General features: G+C 41.6%; 1 protein-coding gene across 5 annotated transcripts in view; it reads right to left on the bottom strand.

Moving 5' to 3' along the window:
- PCGF5 (polycomb group ring finger 5) overlaps positions 1-18,959 on the bottom strand; it is a 114,844-nt gene that overhangs the window by 53,663 nt on the left and 42,222 nt on the right. For 3 of the 5 annotated variants that reach the window (XM_067710024.1, XM_067710025.1, XM_067710021.1), the window contains exon 2: positions 9,603-9,897. In XM_067710024.1, the coding sequence (XP_067566125.1) occupies positions 9,603-9,714 (112 nt within the window). In that variant the 5' untranslated portion in view covers positions 9,715-9,897. Of the gene's footprint in view, positions 1-9,602; positions 9,901-11,988; positions 12,142-18,959 lie in introns of those variants that run through there. The other 2 variants (XM_067710022.1, XM_067710023.1) reach the window with 2 other exon arrangements.

Below are 18,959 nucleotides of genomic sequence, written 5' to 3' on the forward strand. Positions count from 1 at the left end.
AAAATGGGTCCTTCATCTGCCAGGCAGTCACCCTCAATGCCCTAATTCCATATGCTCTTCACCAATACTTCATACCTTTTCTCCTCTCTCCTCAAGCCCTCACTTATCCTCCCCCATCTCCACTCTCCACTGATGACCTCACTTCCTGTTCTACTGAAAACAAAAGAAGAAAAAAAAAGGAAACAGAATTTATATCACCATACCTACTCACTCACTAACATCTAAATTTTGTGGTCTTGCCTGTTTCTAGAACTTTCACGTGTCAATCTCTGCTCTGTTCACTAGACCCTCTTCCAACGACCCGAGAACATTGCTCCATTGCTTCTCTCTCTCGCCTGTGTCAGTCTTCTGCTATCTGCTGAAGATTCCCATCAACATTCAAACATATTATTTCCCCATCTTTAAAAAAAAGAATCAAACTTCTGTTGACCCTACTTCCCTTGTCAGCTATCACTCCATTTCAGAGCTACCTATACTCTCTAATACCTCTCTTCCCATTCTTTTTTCACCCCTTCTTTACCTTCATTAAGGTGAAAGACTTACATAATCATTGTACAATTATCAAAACAATGAAATTAAAACATTTCCATCCTCTCACACCCACCCAGACTTCCACTCCTTACCACTCCACTGAAAGTGCTCAGCGAGATTATCCATGGTGCCTGCGCTGCTCAGCCTGGGCCTTTCAGTCCCATCTTATCAACACAACTGACTCGGCCAGTCCCTCCTCCTAGACACTATGTGTTTGCTTTGCCTCCCAGGACCTACTCTGTTTCCTCCTACCTCACTGCCTCCTCCCCCTCAGCGCCCAGGGCTCAGCCTTGGCCATCACCCCTTCTCCATCTATGCTCACTCCCTTGGCGCTCTCACTGATTAAATATGATCTAAATGCTGATCATCTCCAGACTCATATGTCCAACTCCCTCCCAACTGGCTGGGATCAGGTATGTGATCAGCCAACTCCTTTACCTTCTTAAATCTGTTCAACTGCCACCTTCCTGATGATGCCTACCCTGAGCACAGGCTTCCTTTAAGTGGTCATACCCTCTCACTGATTGCCCAATTCCCTGTACCCAGCCTGACCTTCCCTTTTTCTGTAGCATTTACCACCAGAGCGTACCGTCATTTATACACTCTGACTTACCGCCTACTATGTTGCCTGATGTGTCCCAGGTGCCCAGAATAGTACCTGGAGGAGGAGGTGCTCAGTAAATATTTGTGGAATAAATGAGGACACAAGGGTTAGGAATAGAAGAGAGAGCCACGATTTTAGGACTTACAGGTGAACTACTGTAGTCAAGTCAGAAATCAGCCTAGATTTTCAACTAAGGCAAGGGAAGAGATTCTGAATTCACTAGTAATTTTCTTGACAATTAAAATGAGTTAATTCAATATAAGCTACATAATTTTCTAAAATAAAATGATCATTTTCTGTTAACCGAGTAATGTCAGCAGTTGAGCATTCTGAGAGAATATAGCTTTGTTCACTGGTTTCTGAATTTCTGATATATATATACACACAAGTCTGGCAAAACCCAGTATGTTATACAACACCAGGAGATATGATAGATCGTCAAAGTACCCAAACAGAAATTATCTTCTGCCTCCTCTACACTGGTTGGACTCTACTTGTTCATAATGTTTACACTCAACCTTTGTGCTAGACTCTTAAACATACCTGTACAGCGACCACGATTTCTAACTCTGAATACATTTGGTTTTTAGGTTACATATTTTTCTCTCAATCCATCACTGGTATTAGTTCCAACTCATCCTGACCTTGATATAATTTATTCTCAGAAACCAATACAGAAGACAACTTATTTGTTATACCCTAGTTTTGTCTTTCAGTGTCCACTATGAATCTTTGCTCAACTTTTCAAACATTCTTTACTACCTAATGCATAGTTTCAAAAGCTAAAAGAACCATATATCTGATATAATTCTTCTTAACATTATTACCAATAATAGATGACACCAAGATTGTTTAAGGCCTATAATTATTCTTTCCTATTTAAAAAGAATCATCAAAATGAACACTATAATCATTTTCATGAATGACTAGTTTCTGCCAAAATATTGTTTGAAATATGTAACATCAGTTATACCAGTGACCTCATTTCTACCACAACCCTAGAACATTATATTTGCACCTACTGAAAGTACAGTTTCCAGTACGGTTTCTATTTAGGTTTAAGTACAGTTCCTATCTAGGCCTTTGATTATTACTCTAAAAACAAGTAAGTCTTGACTCTAAAAATCAAATTTTATAAAGAATACATTCTTGGAAAGTTCAATTGATATCTCTTCTTCATTATAATGGCTATCACTCAGAATTATTAATAAATTCAGATCCTGATTGGGTACATAATGACAGGTATACAGTCATGAAAACATAGAAGAGGCTTACTACATATATTTTGAAAATTCACATGCTGCTTAAAGAAATTTTAGAAAATGTAGACTAGCAGAAAGAAGAAAAAATAAAATTAGCAAATATCCCAATTTATTATGAAGAGGTACCTGAGTCAGACCGGAATAGGAACCTAGCTCTAGCACTTATTAGCTGTGTTACTTAACCTTTCTGAGTTTTGTCTCTGTGAAAAACACTAGCATGCCAATCTGAAATACTCTTCCCTCGAACTTTTCATAGCTTGCTCCTTCCTATTCCTTACGCTCTCTGCTCAGATGGTAACTTCCAAGCAAGACCTTATTCTGTCTTATTTTTCTTCATAGCATGTGTTATACATAGAATCTAAAATTACATCATTCACTTGCTTTTTGTCTGTCTGTTCTATTGAAACATAAATTTAGGAGGACAGACTATATCTGTATTGTTTATTGCTGTCTTCCCACTGCCTAGAGTAATCACTGGCACAAGGTAGGTGCTAATAAACATTTGCTGACTGACTTAACTAGAAGGGTTCTTGGGAAGATTAAATAAGGCAATGCATGTATAAAGCCCATGACCCCCAATATAACATTCAATAAATAACAGCCATTATCTTAATTTTATTAGCATTTACTTCAAGTACTGTATGATTAAAAGTACAAACTGCCTACTTCTAGAGGTGCTGGTTATTATTAATGTCTGGTCCAGAGCGTGCTTCTCAGACTTTAGTGAATCACAAAATCACCTGAAGGGCTTGCTATTACACAAATTTCCGGCCCTCTCCCCAGATATCCGGATTCAGTAGGTCTGTGGTAAGGCCTGAGAATGTGTATTCTAACAAGCTCCCAGGTGATGATGCTGCTGGTGTGGAGACTGCACTTTGAACAGCAAGTATATGTGGCATAAGATTTTTAAACACTCAGTATCAACATATCAAGAGTTCTCTGTACCTTAATTAAATACTTGTGTATTTATGATACTTGTTCAAAAAACAATAAATGATGGTAGAACTTAAATTTTACCATCTTATGATTAAATTATTCCTTCATTCTTACACAGTGCTACATAAAATTACCAAGTCCCTTAACTGTCACATCAATTCTATTTAATTATCAATTAACCCTTCTTCTTTACATAAATTGAAAACTAAATACAACAATGTTTTTCCAAAGAATTCATCTTAGTTAAGGGACTACCACCATAATTTCTGAAAAGGCAGAAAGAAGAAAGCTTTCTTTTCCTGTACCACAGAATTCCATGTCTATAAACTTCCCTTTTTTCTGAGGAAAGAATCATCAGATTCTTAAAGAGGCCTCCAGCCACAAAAGAGTTAAGAACCAGTGCACTGTGTTCTGCACATTTTAGCTGCTGGAACAAAGCTCCTTTGTTCTTAGTTTAAGTGAAAAGTCTTTCATTTTAAGTCAACAACCTATACAACCGCCAGCAAACACACTCTAAGCAACCTCAAAAATTTCTCAGGACCCTGGTGCAAGAGATAGAGCATCCCTTAATTTAGAACCACCGATCTCTACTCCCCAATCCTGCGTCTCTCCCTCTCCCTACCCATGACCCACAAAGCTCCCACCTATATTTCAGAAGACAGTTTTTCAAAATCCGTAGTTCCTAACCCACACTATCTACATGCCTTTCAAGGTACCTTTCACTGCATTTGAATCTTGGAAAGGAAAAACACACAAACTAATCAACTGATTGACCATTTATTTATTCATTTCAGCTTTTACTGAACACTCAAGTACCAGGTACTAAGGATACACTTAAGCTAAATCGGCCTATGGGAGTAGACAGGTGGCATATGTTGGAGTAGATGAGCTTTAAAGGATGGGCGGCTGCTAGCCAGGCATACAGGAGACATTCCAAGCAGAGCAAGCAGCTGAACCATGTGTGTGCAGTGTGTGTCAGGTGGTGGGGGGAGGGAGAGGGCAGAAATCAGTCACAGCTGCGTAGCTTTAATTTATCCTGAGGGCAGTAGAGTACCTTTAGGAAATTTTGGGTTGGCTGAAGCTTGAGCGATGAAGACAGTAAGCCCTTGTAAATGATCACCACTGACACAGCTTAGAAGTGGGCTGCAGGGACTTTGGTGAGAAGGAATGAGGACCTGAGTGAGAAAGGTCACAGAGGATGAGAGTGAAGGGACAGATTCAAGAGAGATTACAGAGAGAGACCAGACAGAACTTTGCCCCTGTTTTGTTAGTGAGGGTAAAGAGAGTCAAGCATGGAGCATATTTCTTGCTTGGACAACTGAATGTTGGCATCCCAGTCATTCACTTTTAGGTAATGTTAAGTTCCACGAGGCTTCAGGACATCTAAGTGGACATCCAGTGGGATTCTGATGCTTAGAATAAAGATTTGGGAGACATGAGCATAGGCAGTTGAAGTCTCAGAGGAAGTGAGTTCATATAGAATAGAAAAAAATAGATCCAAATACACCTGTAGAAATTTCTTCTTGGCTTATGAGTTTTGCAGCAGAGTTTAAGTTCCAAATTTATCTTATTTACCATGCTACTCCACGGGCTAGCAAAGTGCCTGACATCTAATTCTTTATTTTAGAGAATTCAATAATTATTTGTGTGAACACATTTATTTCCTTAGGTTTGTTAGGTTGTAAAAATTACCTCACAGACATGTAACCACATGTAACTTAACAAACCGCACGTTTGTTAGGTTGTTAAAATTACCTCATAGACATGTGGATTTAGTTCATCTAGCATTAAGGGATCATTTAAAGGGAAAACTCATCTGTATTTTAAAATTTTACCTCATTTTAAAGTTTTATTATCCTTTTATCAAATGTCCTTGGTCTGCTGAAGGGAGCTGGTATTAGTAGTTGAGGTATGAGCCTACTTAAAGATGGGGCTTTTATAAGCCCCCTTTTTTTTTTTTTTTGCGACTCCTTGTCAGAAGTGTGGGACATTCCGCGCTGCCATCTCTGCCTCCCCCTTCCTTCTGACTGCCTTGCCCCTTTCTCTGTCTTCCACAGAGCTGAGTGCTAAGGACACCAAGGGCTGCTGCAGTCAGACAGTCTGCTGTCATTTTGGCCCTTGTTTCTACATCCACAGGGAAGCCAGGCAGTGTTAGCTCCCGAATTTCTTAATGGGAGAACAGGGATCAACAAACTGATTCGAGGAGAGAGAAAGAGTCGAGATGCATGTGCAGAGTAATCTGAAAGAGTAAAGGAACTCCGTTTATCCATATCAAAGCAGGGAGAGCCACTCATGATCCCTACACCTCCCACCCCAAAGCACCTCCACTGCAGCCAGGCCCAAGCGTGTATGTCCCCGCCTGAGAAGGCCTTGGGCCCATGGCTTCAGGAATTGCAGAAAACACTCTTTGGTTCCCTCTCTGGCATTCATTCTGCTGCAACATCCTGACATATATCTGCTATTACATCATTCTGTTTCCTCATTTTCATCACACTTAACAGCATCCAAATTTATTGATGTTTTATACATTCCCTAACTTGACTACTATTCCTTCAGAATAGAACCAGAGTTCTGAAGGGACTGGTCCTAAAGGCTGCTTCTGCTCACCAATAATAAAGCTCCATTTACACATGTCAAACTCGAATAGTAAGAACAAAATCTTTCTCTTTTATTGTGAGTTTCCATAATAAGAACTACTGTTTACCCATTCTTTACTTATAGTATCATAAAATTATAGTTTATGTACAAAGTTATTTTAATAAGATATTTTTTATATGCCAAAGTCAAGATGAAAACTATCTGGGGGTACCTCATTGTCACTTAACACTTCTCACTCTCCTGCTGTCCCATTTGGCCATCTTCTCTATTGGGCCATGTTCTCTATTTGGGATCTATACTGATCCCAAATCATTGTACCACATATATCTGTCCCACCTTATACCTAAGAAAACCAGGTAACATCATAGAGCCAACCAATGATTAAGGAACATGCTTTACAGTACTATTTATTTTATCAATACAAATAGGGGGATATTTTGCAAGTGGGATAGCTTTTGCCTATAAGCCCCAGTATGAATATGAACCAAGAAATATATAGAAATCCAAGGACCAGAAAGTGCATAAAGCTTAGCACTACAGAATCCTCAGGTCTCCTAAGACACTGGGTTGAGTGCCTGACTCCACCATCATTTACTCTACTGTTCTGTGTTCTCTGTGGATGAAAGAGGCCATATTTGTGTCTTTTAATCACAATTCTGCCATGTTCATTCTCTCTCAGTAAAGGGGCTTGCTGACTGCCAAGGGATTTTTCAGGCCAGAATGATAAGAGCTGTTAAACGGTCACCTATCCCTTTAGACCTTAATTAAATTGCTGTTGCAAACATAAACATAACCCTTGCTTATAAACTTATTGTTTATACTTCTAGAATCTTTTGTTTTTCCTTCAAAAAAGTAACATTTAGGAAATTCCGTGGTGGCGCAGTGGTTGAGAATCCACCCCATTGCAGGGGACACGTGTTCAAGCCCTGGTCCGGGAAGATCCCACATGCCGTGGAGCAACTAAGCCCGTGCGCCACCAACTACTGAGCCTGCACTCTGGAGTCTGCGAGCCACAACTACCGAGCCTGCGTGCCACAACTACTGAAGCCCACGTGCCTAGAGCCCGTGCTCCGCAACATGAGAAGCCACTGCAATGAGAAGCCCGCGCACCACAATGAACAGTAGCTCCCGCTCGCCACATCTAGAGAAAGCCCGCGCGCAGCAACGAAGACCCAACGCAGCCAAAATAAATAAATAAATAAATAAATTTATATTAAAAAAAATAACATTTAAACTGGGATTTCATTATGTCCCAAAGAAAATTTTCTTTCAGAAGAACAGATATAAAATCTGTATTATATAGATAAAAACTGGAGAATTTGTGCTTTCTTCGCATCTGCCAAACAGAACTGGCAGGTTTTGCCGGACAAATCCAATTATAAAAACAATGCACTAATGTCAGAAGAAGCAAAACAAAACAGATTGTGGACCATGTCCAGGTGCCATGCTTCGTGTAGTGGGAAATAGGAAAGTATAAGACAGTCCCCACTCTAGAGTAGCCACGTCCTACTGGTTCTTCCTCCAAAATACATCCACAGTCAATCACTCTTCCCTGCCTCCATCTCACACCTCATTATCCTGGCTGAAGGCCCCATAATCTTTCAGCTGACCTGCAGCAATAGCCTTGTCACTGATTAGCTGTTCCTTAAACTTGCCAAGGGCATTCCCACCTCAAGGCCGTGTACTTGCTTTTCCCTCTGCCCGGAACGCTCTTCCCATATATCCAGAGTTCAATCCCTTCAGGTTTCTGTCCAAATGTCATCACATCAAAGAGGCCAACCCTGACACACTATATAAAATGACCCCAACTCTCCTATCTACAATCCTTCTTTGTTCTTCATAGCATTTAACACAATCTAACGTGGCATATGTTTATTATTGGTTTTCCCCTTTCTTGAGAGCAGAGATTTTTGACTACCTTGTTCACTGCTGCTATTCTCTGTGTCTAGAATGGTGCCTGGCACACGGTAGGCATTCAATAAATATGTTTGATGATGTTTAACTGATAACTGTTCAAGTTAGATAATGATACAGTGCAACAGTAAATGAGCATTTCAAGATAGTTCATAGTTAACTGGTAACTGAACAGCATGGGCCCAGTAATACCTCCAAAAAGTATACATCAACATCACTTGGAGAGGTTTGCCAAAATACACATGTCCAGACCTCATCACAACACCCACCAATCTCTCCAGGTGGAGGTGTGAAAAAGTTTATGTTTAAACAACATCCTAGGTGACTTTTTTTTTGTGGTAAAATATTTATAAAATCTGCCATTTTAACAACTAACAGGTGATTCTTTTTTTTGCAACCCTGTTTAAAACTACCGGTATAATAGTATGTAGGTTAAGCAGAGGGAGAATAGCTGAAGGGGGGATTAAAAAAATGTCCCAGGTTATCTTAGAAAGAGCATGGGCTTTGGAGCTGAATACAGGTCTCCTACTCATAAGCTGCGGGACTGGGCAAGTGACTTAGCTCTTAAGCTTCCACACCCACAAGTGAAGATAATCTCTATACTCTGTCTGTCTCCCCACATCCCCTCCAAACTGCTCCAAGGTTACTGTAAAGCTAAAATGAAATCAAGTATATACAGTATCTACTTTGGTGCACATAACAGGCATTAAACTAGAACGTACTGGAATTACCTTCATTGAAATAGGAAAATAAATTCATATTGGCAAAAACACAAAAAATAGGTGAAATACTGGCCTAAGTGGCTACAAAAATGTCTCTCTACTGATAGGACAGGTGAAAAAGAAACTTGTCAGGAGTTCCACAGATATGATCATTCATTAGAACAGTGATTCTCAAACTTGTGCGTGCTTCAGAATCACCTGGAGGGATTGTTAAACACAGATGTCTGGGCCTCCTCCCAGAGTGCTTCAGTAATTCTGGGGGGAGTCCTGATAATCTGCATTTCTAACAAGTTCCCAGGGGATGCTGAGGCTGTTGGTCATTGGTCAAAGGGTACAGTTTCAGTTATACAAGATGAGTAAGTCCTAGAGATCTACTGTACAGCATAGTGCCCACGGTTAACAATACTGTGTTGTACACTTAAAAATTTGCTAGGAGGGTAGATTTTACATTGTGTTCTTATCACAATAATAATAATAATAAACGAGGGTGAGAGAAAACTTTTGGAGGTGATGGATAAGGTTTATGGCATTGATGTGGGTGATGGTTTCATGTGTATATACTTATCTCTAAACTCATCAAGTTATACACATTAAACACGTACAGCTTTTTTACGTCAACCATACCTCAGTAAAGTGATGTTAAAAAACCCACAATGAATTAAAGTATGCAGATCCTAAAAAAATCTCTGAGCATATTAATTCTTTCAGTAAAATTTTTAAAAAGCGAAAACCTGAAATAGTTCACGTAAAAAAAACTGTTATAGTTTAACCAATAACTGCTTATGATTTTCAGAACATTTTAAAATCAGATAAAAGTGAACTATAACAATCTAAAAAAGAAACAAGAAAAAATTCATACCACTGGTATCCCAGTGAGAAATTCAATTCTGAAAATAAATTCAAAGTTAATTCTCAGAATACTCATTGTTTTAAAAGTTAAAATCTAGAGGAAAACCCCCAAAATGTGGTAGTTTTAAAAGAAGAAGTGTAACCCAAAACTTCTGATAGGTAGATGACAAAATAAAGAACACTTACAGGTATGGAGGCATTCCGTCACTGTAGTTGGCTTGATCAGATACCCTTTACAGATATAGCAAGTGATGTAAGGATTGAAATCTTTCACCAAGTGTTTCCTCTGGGTAGCCATTCGTGGTTAGCTAGGACTGGCTCTAGTAGTTCAGGCAAACAGGGGTATTAAGTGGATGAAAGTCTGATCCCAGGAGCTGCTGTGGAGTTCCCAACTGGATGTCCTGAGGCATGAGAACTAACATCCAGACTTCTCATGAGATCGCTGGTCATCACTCCTTTTGGTGGTTCTGCTTTCCCATATCTTCTTCCACAGTAATTTTAAAAAGACGAGAGAAAAAGGTGTCAAATTACCCGTACTGTATTAACACCAATGTATTAGCAACAAGTATTACATGTTCCAAACTGGGTGAACAGGTGAATAGAACATTTCCCTCACTGTAACATTAATTTGTAAACCTGCTATGATTAAGTCAGAATAATAACAAATTCATCCAATCCTGAGGCCTCAACTATCATATCTATACAAATGACACCTGAGGCTATTAACTCTGGTTTTGATATCTTTACCTCTTGAGTAATGCATTTTAACTATCTGCTTGACTGCTCTATTAGGAGTTCCTGCCAACACAAGCTAAAAGATTCAAAATTGAAGCCATTATCCTCCCTAACAAAATGCTCCCTATTTCCATTCTGTACTCCACACCTAGTCGGTAATCAAATCAAATGGATGTCCTTTTCCATTCCATCCACAGCCATCCTACTCAAATATTACCTCTCCACCTGCAGCCCAACTTATGTTCTACCAAGTTTATTCTATCACATTTGGATCCTCTTCTCAAAGAATGTCAGTGTCTCCTCTTTACTCTGTAACAGAGAAACCTTTAAATTTCTCAGCTTGTCGTATAAGACCCTCCACAGGCTGACCTTAACATATCATTCAAAGCTCAGGAAAACTGAAAGGATGGTTCTTTCCATAGTCCATTCTGCAGGTCCTATGCCCTCCATCCAAAGAGCTCTTCTGCTCCCCTATCTAGAGCCTACCTATTCTTCAAACCCTTTTCCAAAGCTATCCTCAGTGTAATCTCCCCGGTTTTTTTTACCCTTATTTCTCTCCTGTTACATTTTCCTTCTATTTTTATTTACAGCTACATTCATTCTTAATCTCCTCTATTAGACTGCAAAATCTTAAACAGACACCAGTCACATTTAGTAAATGTATAACCTGGGCAATGTTACTTATCGTCTCTAAGTCTGACGGTTTTTTAAACTGTAAAATGAAAACAAGAATGCCAGCCTCCTACAGTTGTGACGATTAAATGAGACAACGTACATATAGCTAGCACATTGTAAAAACTGAATGTCATTAATTTTTTTAACTTTTTTTTTTTCCAGAAACGTCTAGGATGGCTTGTCCATATGGTTACTTTAAAAAGTTTTAAAGGTTTCTTACAACAAACGTGTCCTCTTAGAGGACACAACATGAAAAAAAGGTGTGGATTTCCCAAGTTAATTCTATAAACAAAAACTTTTCTATCTCAGCTATTAACTCATAAGTTAAATATAAAGCAACCGGAGAGGTAAAAGGTATCGTTCCATCTTGCATCGACAGACACATCGCCACTGAGAATATGCACGGAATAGGTTCTGCAAGTAATCATCCTATCCGCTCAGGAAATTGTGTCGAGGGTGTAACAGAAAGAGAGCGTAATTATCAGACAGGGGGTCTGGGTTCTGGTCCTGAGCCCCTGTATGACCTGCAGCAAGGCACTTATTATCCGTGCCTGGATCTCGGCCTCCTCCTCTATATACTGGGATTAACGGCCCTGCCTTTCTCACAGGTTTGCTACGAAGCTCCAAAGTCAGACAAAGTCCTCTGAAACCGGACATGCAGAGTCCCGACCCCGGGGTGGGATTGTGATCTTAAGCCATAGAGCCCTGTCACCAAGAAGGTTAAAGGAAGCAAGTACTTGCAGTGACGGGGCGGGGGCAGGAGGGAACTTTTCCTCGTCCTCCGGCAGGACCCGGTAGCACTGCCCTAGGCGGTCCCAGCACAAGCCTCCCCGCCCGCCTGGCAGGTGCGCGGGCCAGGGCCCGGCGGACGCGCCGCTCGGGCCGGGCCGGGGCTGCGCCTGGGAGGACGCGCCGCCTCTCCCAGGGCCGTGCGCCCGCCACCCTCTCCGCCCCCGACCGTAAGGCGCGACCTCAAAGCCCCCAGACCCCGGCAGGCCACCCCCATCCCCGCCCCCCGAAGAGCTCTCCCGGCTCCAGACGGGGCCTGCCGCGGCAGGTGCTTGGAGGTGCCGCTCCGGCTCCCGGCGCAAACTTGGGCGGGGAGCGCAGGGGCGGCCGAGTTCCGGCCCTTCGGCCGCTCTCCAGCCAGCCGGGTACCTACCCCGCGGCTGCCGCCACCGCCGCTCCTCGCCGCCAGCGCGCCGGCCTCAGAAGGAAGGAAAGTGAAAGAGAAACAGCGCCTGCCGCGGCCTGGCCGGTCCCCGCGCCCCGTCCGCCCTCCCCCTGCAGGCGGGAGCGCGCCGGCTCCGCGGGGCCACTCGACTCGGGCCCGATAGGGCGCGGCGGGCCTCGGGCCCAGGGCCGGTGCCGCCTCCAAGGGCAACTCCACCCCCTTCCAACCGCCGGAGCCGCCGGCCGGCCCCGCCCCCTCCACGCCCCCCGCCGCCACGCCCGCAGGCCACGCCCGCCCGCCCGAGCTCCTCGCAGGTACCCCGGCCGCCCCGGCCGCCTCGCCGCCCGGCTTCCAGGGCGACGGTAGATTTGACCAAATTTTATCTCAGTTCTTCTTCTCCTCACCACCGACCCCTCCCAGTTGTTTTCATCATAACAATGTCTGGCATATTTTCCCTGGCGGGTTTACAAGCGATGGTCGGTGCTGAGAATGAGTCACCCTGCGAAATTGTCTACTCAGCTGCGTCTTCCCCAAACTAGCCCCACGTGGGCCGCGGTGGGGACGAAGGCCGCTTGATTTGCACCCTATTTAAGAACCACTAAGGAACTTGTTACTGGGCGTGGTGTCTGGAGATCAGGATCAAGGACAACTGGAAGCAAGGGAGAACGATGGGGGTGGGGGGTGTTCGTGGAAAGGTGAAGAGTTCTTACTGCTTGCAAGGTTCAAAACAAACCAACCAACCAACCCCAGTTCTCTTTCTAGTGGACTTTAAGAACTACAAGCGCAAAAAATTTATTCAAAAGCATACATTAAAGGATTCCTCAAAGTCATTCAATCCTAATATACTGCATTCCACAAACTTACAAATTTCTACTACAACCAGTATTTTGCTAAACATAAATTAGACTTGGTTCTTTGTTGCTTAGAAGACTGCAATCCAGTAATCCTAAAATAGCAGGCAAATCAGCATGGTGTACACCAGTAAACAAAAGTTCAAAAGAACACCCCAAAGGGTATCTGCCAAGGGCAACTTTCAATCTTGTGTATTAGAAAGAGGAAAAGATGCTGCAATTACATCATCTTTGCCTCTGGAGAAGTGAGGGCAGTGATGGCTAGGGAGCTGACAGTAATGGAGAAGGGATGGGGGGAAATTAGTGCAAAGTATTTGCCTTACCTCCAAACGACATGAGTCACCTTAGTAATACCAGAGTGGAGATGGCTCTAGTGGCAAACCAAGGAACCCACTGACCACTCACTGGTCGAGCAGGGTGCAAGTGTTCAAACATCCATTTCAAATTTAAAATACACCAAGAAGTAGACAAGACAGCTTTAAAAATCATCCAATTAATAATTAAACTTAGGTAGAGTGGACATAACCTTTAAAAATTACCATTTTTAACATCATAGCAGGAGCAATACATTTTCTGAAACAGTTTTCAATGACCACATTTTCATAGTCCTTATAAGAACCATTGTGCAAAAGTATACATGCCAATTTCCAAGCTGGGACCAACTTCAGCAAGTCCTGGCAATCACAATGAGCAAAGAAAACAAGTCCGATAAAATGACTTTATAGTTGCAGGATTCCTCTCCAGATCTTTCATCTTGGAAACTAACTAAACATATCAATATGTGAAAAGTCACCCTATTTCTAGTATATTTAAAATATGTAATGGGGGACTTCCCTTGTGGCGCAGTGGTTAAGACTCCGCGATCCCAACGCAGGGGGCCTGGGTTCGATCCCTGGTCAGGGAACTAGATCCCACATGCATGCCGCAACTAAGAAACCCACCTGCCGCATCTAGGACCTGGCACAACCAAATAAATATATAAAATAGATATTAAAAAAATATATGTAATGGAAGATTTCACTGTATAAACTACAACATATACATTATGACTTATTTTCCTAATTTACATCTGAAGCTATTTTAAATGTATTTTTAAAGAATAACACTTAATGAAGTCCAGGGGGCTTAAGTGTTATTGGTGATCAACACTAAGTGGGGTTAATCAGCATTCCCTGAGGAGATGAGCTTGAGATGGATATAAGGAGGACTTACATTAGTAATGGAGGGAGGGGTCAGAAATATGCTACAGAGCAGTACCTGAAGATAGACATGGAGGCGGGGTTGCCATAATGAAACTGCAAATGGTGGACCTGGAAGCGGGGAGAGAATGACAGCCTTTGTAAGAAAATCTGTGCTTCGTGTCCTGAGGCAGCATGGTTTGTAGTAAAGTGTTCAGTAGTTTCTCCTTTCCCCTCTTCAGCTACCACCCCACCCTGCCCATTCCAAGAAAAAAAATGCGCACACACAAAAAAGAAAAAACAAAACCTCAAACGTGTCTGGTTAAAAAAATAACAAAAAAAATGGCGAGAGGGAATGTTAAGAAGGGGCCAGTTTCCTGACTCGTGTAAGTTCTGAGGATTTAAACATAGGACTTTTAGCTGCTGTGTGGCATCTCCTCCCTTACGACTGCTTTCTACTTTCCAGTAGCTCACCCCTTAGTCCCTTGGTTCTGACTGTGGGGACTGGAACAAACCATAGAAGCCTCAGTATGAGGGGGTGGCTTTGATAACAAATCTCAAAAACCAGTGGGACCCTCAAGTAAACAAAGGCCTGGGAGCAACTAGATATACAGGACCAGGAAAGAGAAAAGGCAGGTAAAAGATCACAGCTGAGAGTCCCCTTATCACTAATCTACTTGAGCTGTCTCATTTTACAGATGTAGAAACCAAGATCCTGAGAAGTGACAAATTCATAATCACAGAGTTCATTTTGGTAAAGCCAAGACCAAAACAAAGGTACCAGTTCCATATTATTTACACGTCTTAAGAGAACTTCTCAAACCCAAGAAGTTAAGAGGGGTTAGGTAAGAAAAAGATTAACTTACAAGGAAATAAAGGAACAAAGGGAGGGAAGAATAAATGAAGGGAGGGAGGGAAATGGCGACTACAGAGTACTTAGCAGTGAACTGGCCAGTGGTGATTTCCCATCAAAGCAGCAAAATCCCACAGTGATAGCTTGTTTCATTTGATCATTGATCCAGATTCTTCCAGGAAACCACAATTGGCTCTTGACAACCCTTGGAACTACTTGGAGCTATCTGCGTACCTAACAAATGTTTTCATTACTTTATACTTTATGTCTAGAGTTTTATTTCAGTTAAGGCTAGGCCATGGATGGGTAATTCTGTACTGAAAAGTTCACATTCCTTCCTTGCCTAATAAATACATCATCGATGAACAGATGTTTAATAGCATAACATTTTAAAAGAGTTACATCTTTACATTTCCCTGAAATATTAAATGACTTTTCCATGATTGTCAATTATTTTATATACCTAAGTATGCTATTTAAGCTTTTAACATAGACTATCTCTAACATAAAACTACCCTCTGTAATCTAAAAGTCATCCTACAGAGATTTTAGAAAATATTAAAATTTAAAGTGTCCTACTGGGCCTGAATGTATTTATTTTATGGCCATGGATATTACAGCTCAAAATCTATGACTGCCTAAAATCAATGATGGAGGAATGGGAAGGAACAGAGAACTGAAGGACTTCCAATCACCCTTGACCATGTGTCTTTTTCTCTTAACATAACCCTCCCTTGTAATCAATAATTCTCAAGGACTGTCTCTGCTAAATGTCTCTTGAATCCTTTAACTTAACCTACCCTGGTTCAGATCACCATCATTTCTACCCATCCCCATTACTTCAATGAACTCTTAGACTGTCTCCCTACAGCTCTTCCCTGCCAAACCACTCTCCACAGCACAGCCAGAGAAGAGGACGCTTTCTAACTGAAAATTTGATCATGCTGCTCCCTGACTTAAAAAAACCCTTTTTCTTAAGATAAAGCCCCAATACTTAATAAGCCCACCCCATATCCCTGTCACTTCTACAGCCTCTCCATTGAACTCCATGCTGCAGTCATAACGAACCTTTTACCCTCTAGCGCTAGAGATGGCTGTTCTTTCAAATGAGCATCCTGTCCCAATTCTATCCCAATCCCCTCCCCACCCTTGCTAAATCTGCCCAACCCTTATTTATTCTTTGGGTATCTGATGATCTCAAAGGCCACATTCTCAGAAACCTCAAAGTAGATGAGGCGCCTCCTTGATGTACATACACTATATATATACACACACACACACACACACACACACACATATAGTGCCGTGTGTGTGTGTGTGTGTGTGTGTGTGTGTATATATATATATATATATAGAGAGAGAGAGAGAGAGAGAGAGAGAGAGAGAGGGAGAGAGAGAGCGCGCACAACTCATCCTTCTTCTCTCAAGTCCCACGTTACACTGTCTTGTATTACCTGGTTAACTTGTCTGAACCAACTGCTAGCACATAAGCCCAGTGAATCCATCACTTGACTGCATGCCTAGCAGAGTGGATGGCAAACAGTAATCATTCAAATAAATATTGACTGAAAAACTGAATAACTGCACACACTCTAAGACATTCTGTGTATTTTGGGGGGGATTTCTTCTTGGAGGGATCCTTACAAAGGATACGTTAATCCCTGCCCTCCAGGACTACTAATTAAAGTCACACCAGGGAGTAGAGACTTATCCACAAGAAACAATTATGGAGCAGTATACCAAATTTATTAAAAAAGTGTCAAATGAAAGAGAATCAAATGACAAAAACTCCAGTTGAAAGAAGTACTATGGGTGGTCAAGAAACTAGCCCTGCATGCTTAAGATTCTGCCAGTTACAAAGACAGCAAGGCAAAATACCAAAAGCTATGGATATGAAAAATAAATGAGAAAGCCAGAGAAAAAATGAGAAGTCAAATTACTAATAGTGAGAACAGATAAATAGCATTAGGAATAGAGACAAGATTAGTCTGCTGAAGACTGTGCAACTAGCTTAATAAATATTTTAAAGTGCTTTAGATACATTACGCTAAAGGGACAAACCAACCAAATTTTCTTTTCTCCCTTGAGAGGTAGAAAAAAACAGCTGTAGTTTCCTCACTGTGATGTCAACAGTTGTCTGGGGCAAGTTCCAGTTATACTGGAAGAACAGAGAATGGAACTAAAATAGGCACAGACTATAAGGAAAGACTGGATTTACTCCATCAGGGCTACCATAGTTTAAAACATCAGCACAGAGCCACAACTGTTATTTTGAGAGGTCAGATTAAATCCCTGAAGATCATAAATGCACAAATGCAGGAACTTAGAATATTCCATCAAATCTGAATGTAGATAATTCTAAGTTAGAAGTGACTATAGAAAAATTAGGGAAAAAATGTTCTATCAAAAAAAAAGATATGAAATTCAATTGGCGCAAGTGCAATATAGAAACTTAGTGACATCGACATTCAACTATCAGAGAAAAGCAGGCACACGAATTGAAAAAGTCCTAACTTTACAGGTAGCCGTGGTTTAGAAGAAAGGACACTGTACCCAGAGTCAAGAGAACCTCGTTTTTGTTTTTTTTTTTTTGCGGTATGCGGGCCTCTCACTATTGTGGCCTCTCCCGTTGCGGAGCACAGGCTCCGGACGCGCAGGCTCAGCGGCCATGGCTCACGGGCCCAGCCGCTCCGCGGCATGTGGGATCCTCCCAGACCGGGGCAGAAACCCATGTCCCCTGCATTGGCAGGCGGACTCTCAACCACTGCGCCACCAGGGAAGCCCTTGATATCTTCTTGAAGAGAAGCTGAAAAAAGCACCAGTATCAAAGCGTCTTGGATTAGATGATGAATGAGAATACAAGATGGCTGTATAGAAAACAGTTAACAGAGCATACACCCCATGAGGGCCAGGACTTTATCATTACTGCTGTATCCCTTGAATCAAGTCTAGAACATAATATGGGACTTCCCTGGTGGTCTGCACTTCCACTGCAGGGGACGTGGGTTCGATCCCTGGTCGGAGTTAAGATCCCACAGGCCGCACGGCGTGGCCAAAGTAAGTCTAAAACATAATAGGCTCTCATTAAATATGTGTTGAATGAAGGAATGTATAAGCAAATAAACGAATTCTGACTTCGCAGCCAACTGCCCATGTTCAAATTCTGGTACAATCTCGTACTACTCTGTGTTCTAGGGCAAAGAACTGTTTCCTGCCTCAGTTTTCTCACTGCTTAAATGGATATAATTAAAAGTACATACCTCAGAGGAATTTTTATGAGGATTATATGAGACACTATAAGTAATGCACTTTGTACATAGTAAGCTAACAAATGCTTGCTGAGTTAATTTTAAGAATTTCATACCTAGACAAAACAATGAAAACATAGGACATAATTTAAGGCCTGATGAGAAACAAATACTTATAACAAATGCCTTCATACAATTTATCTGCTTTTAGGATGTACATGGAGGTAACAGTCACCTAACTTTCCTGCCAGGTACCCTTCCTCCTCCTCTAAGAATTTTAAAAGATTACTCTCTAAGTGGTAAGTGTGTAAAATATGAAAATCATGGCTTAAATTACTCATCAAGATGAAGTCAAGAAATAGGATGTACACAGCAGTGTAGAGTTTTATGAACATTTAAAACTTCAACTGAGTGACCTGGGTATAGTCTCGGATATTAAGAAAAGTTGATCAGCTTACCCTGGTCCAAGACAAGTGGTGAGTCAGTCAGGGAGAAGGCTAGGATTTTCCTGTTTCTGTAAAGCATAGTTCCTTCAATTAAAAAGTTATGGATAAGCTAGTCACAAAGGATGAATATCATATTTTTCCACTTATAGGAGGTACTTAGAGTAGTCAAATTCATAGAAACAGAAAATAGAATGGGAGTTGCCAGGGGCTTGGGGCTGGTGGGGGGCAGCGATGGGAACGAAAAGTTATTGTTTAATGGGTACAGAGTTTCTGTTCGGGAAGATGAAAAAGTTCTGGAGCTTGATGGTGGTGATGGCAGTACAACAATATGCATGTACTTAATGCCACAGAACTGTACACTTAAAAATGGTTGAATGGTAAAA

This window comes from Pseudorca crassidens, chromosome 16 (assembly GCF_039906515.1).
Source record: "Pseudorca crassidens isolate mPseCra1 chromosome 16, mPseCra1.hap1, whole genome shotgun sequence".
NCBI lineage: Eukaryota > Metazoa > Chordata > Mammalia > Artiodactyla > Delphinidae > Pseudorca > Pseudorca crassidens.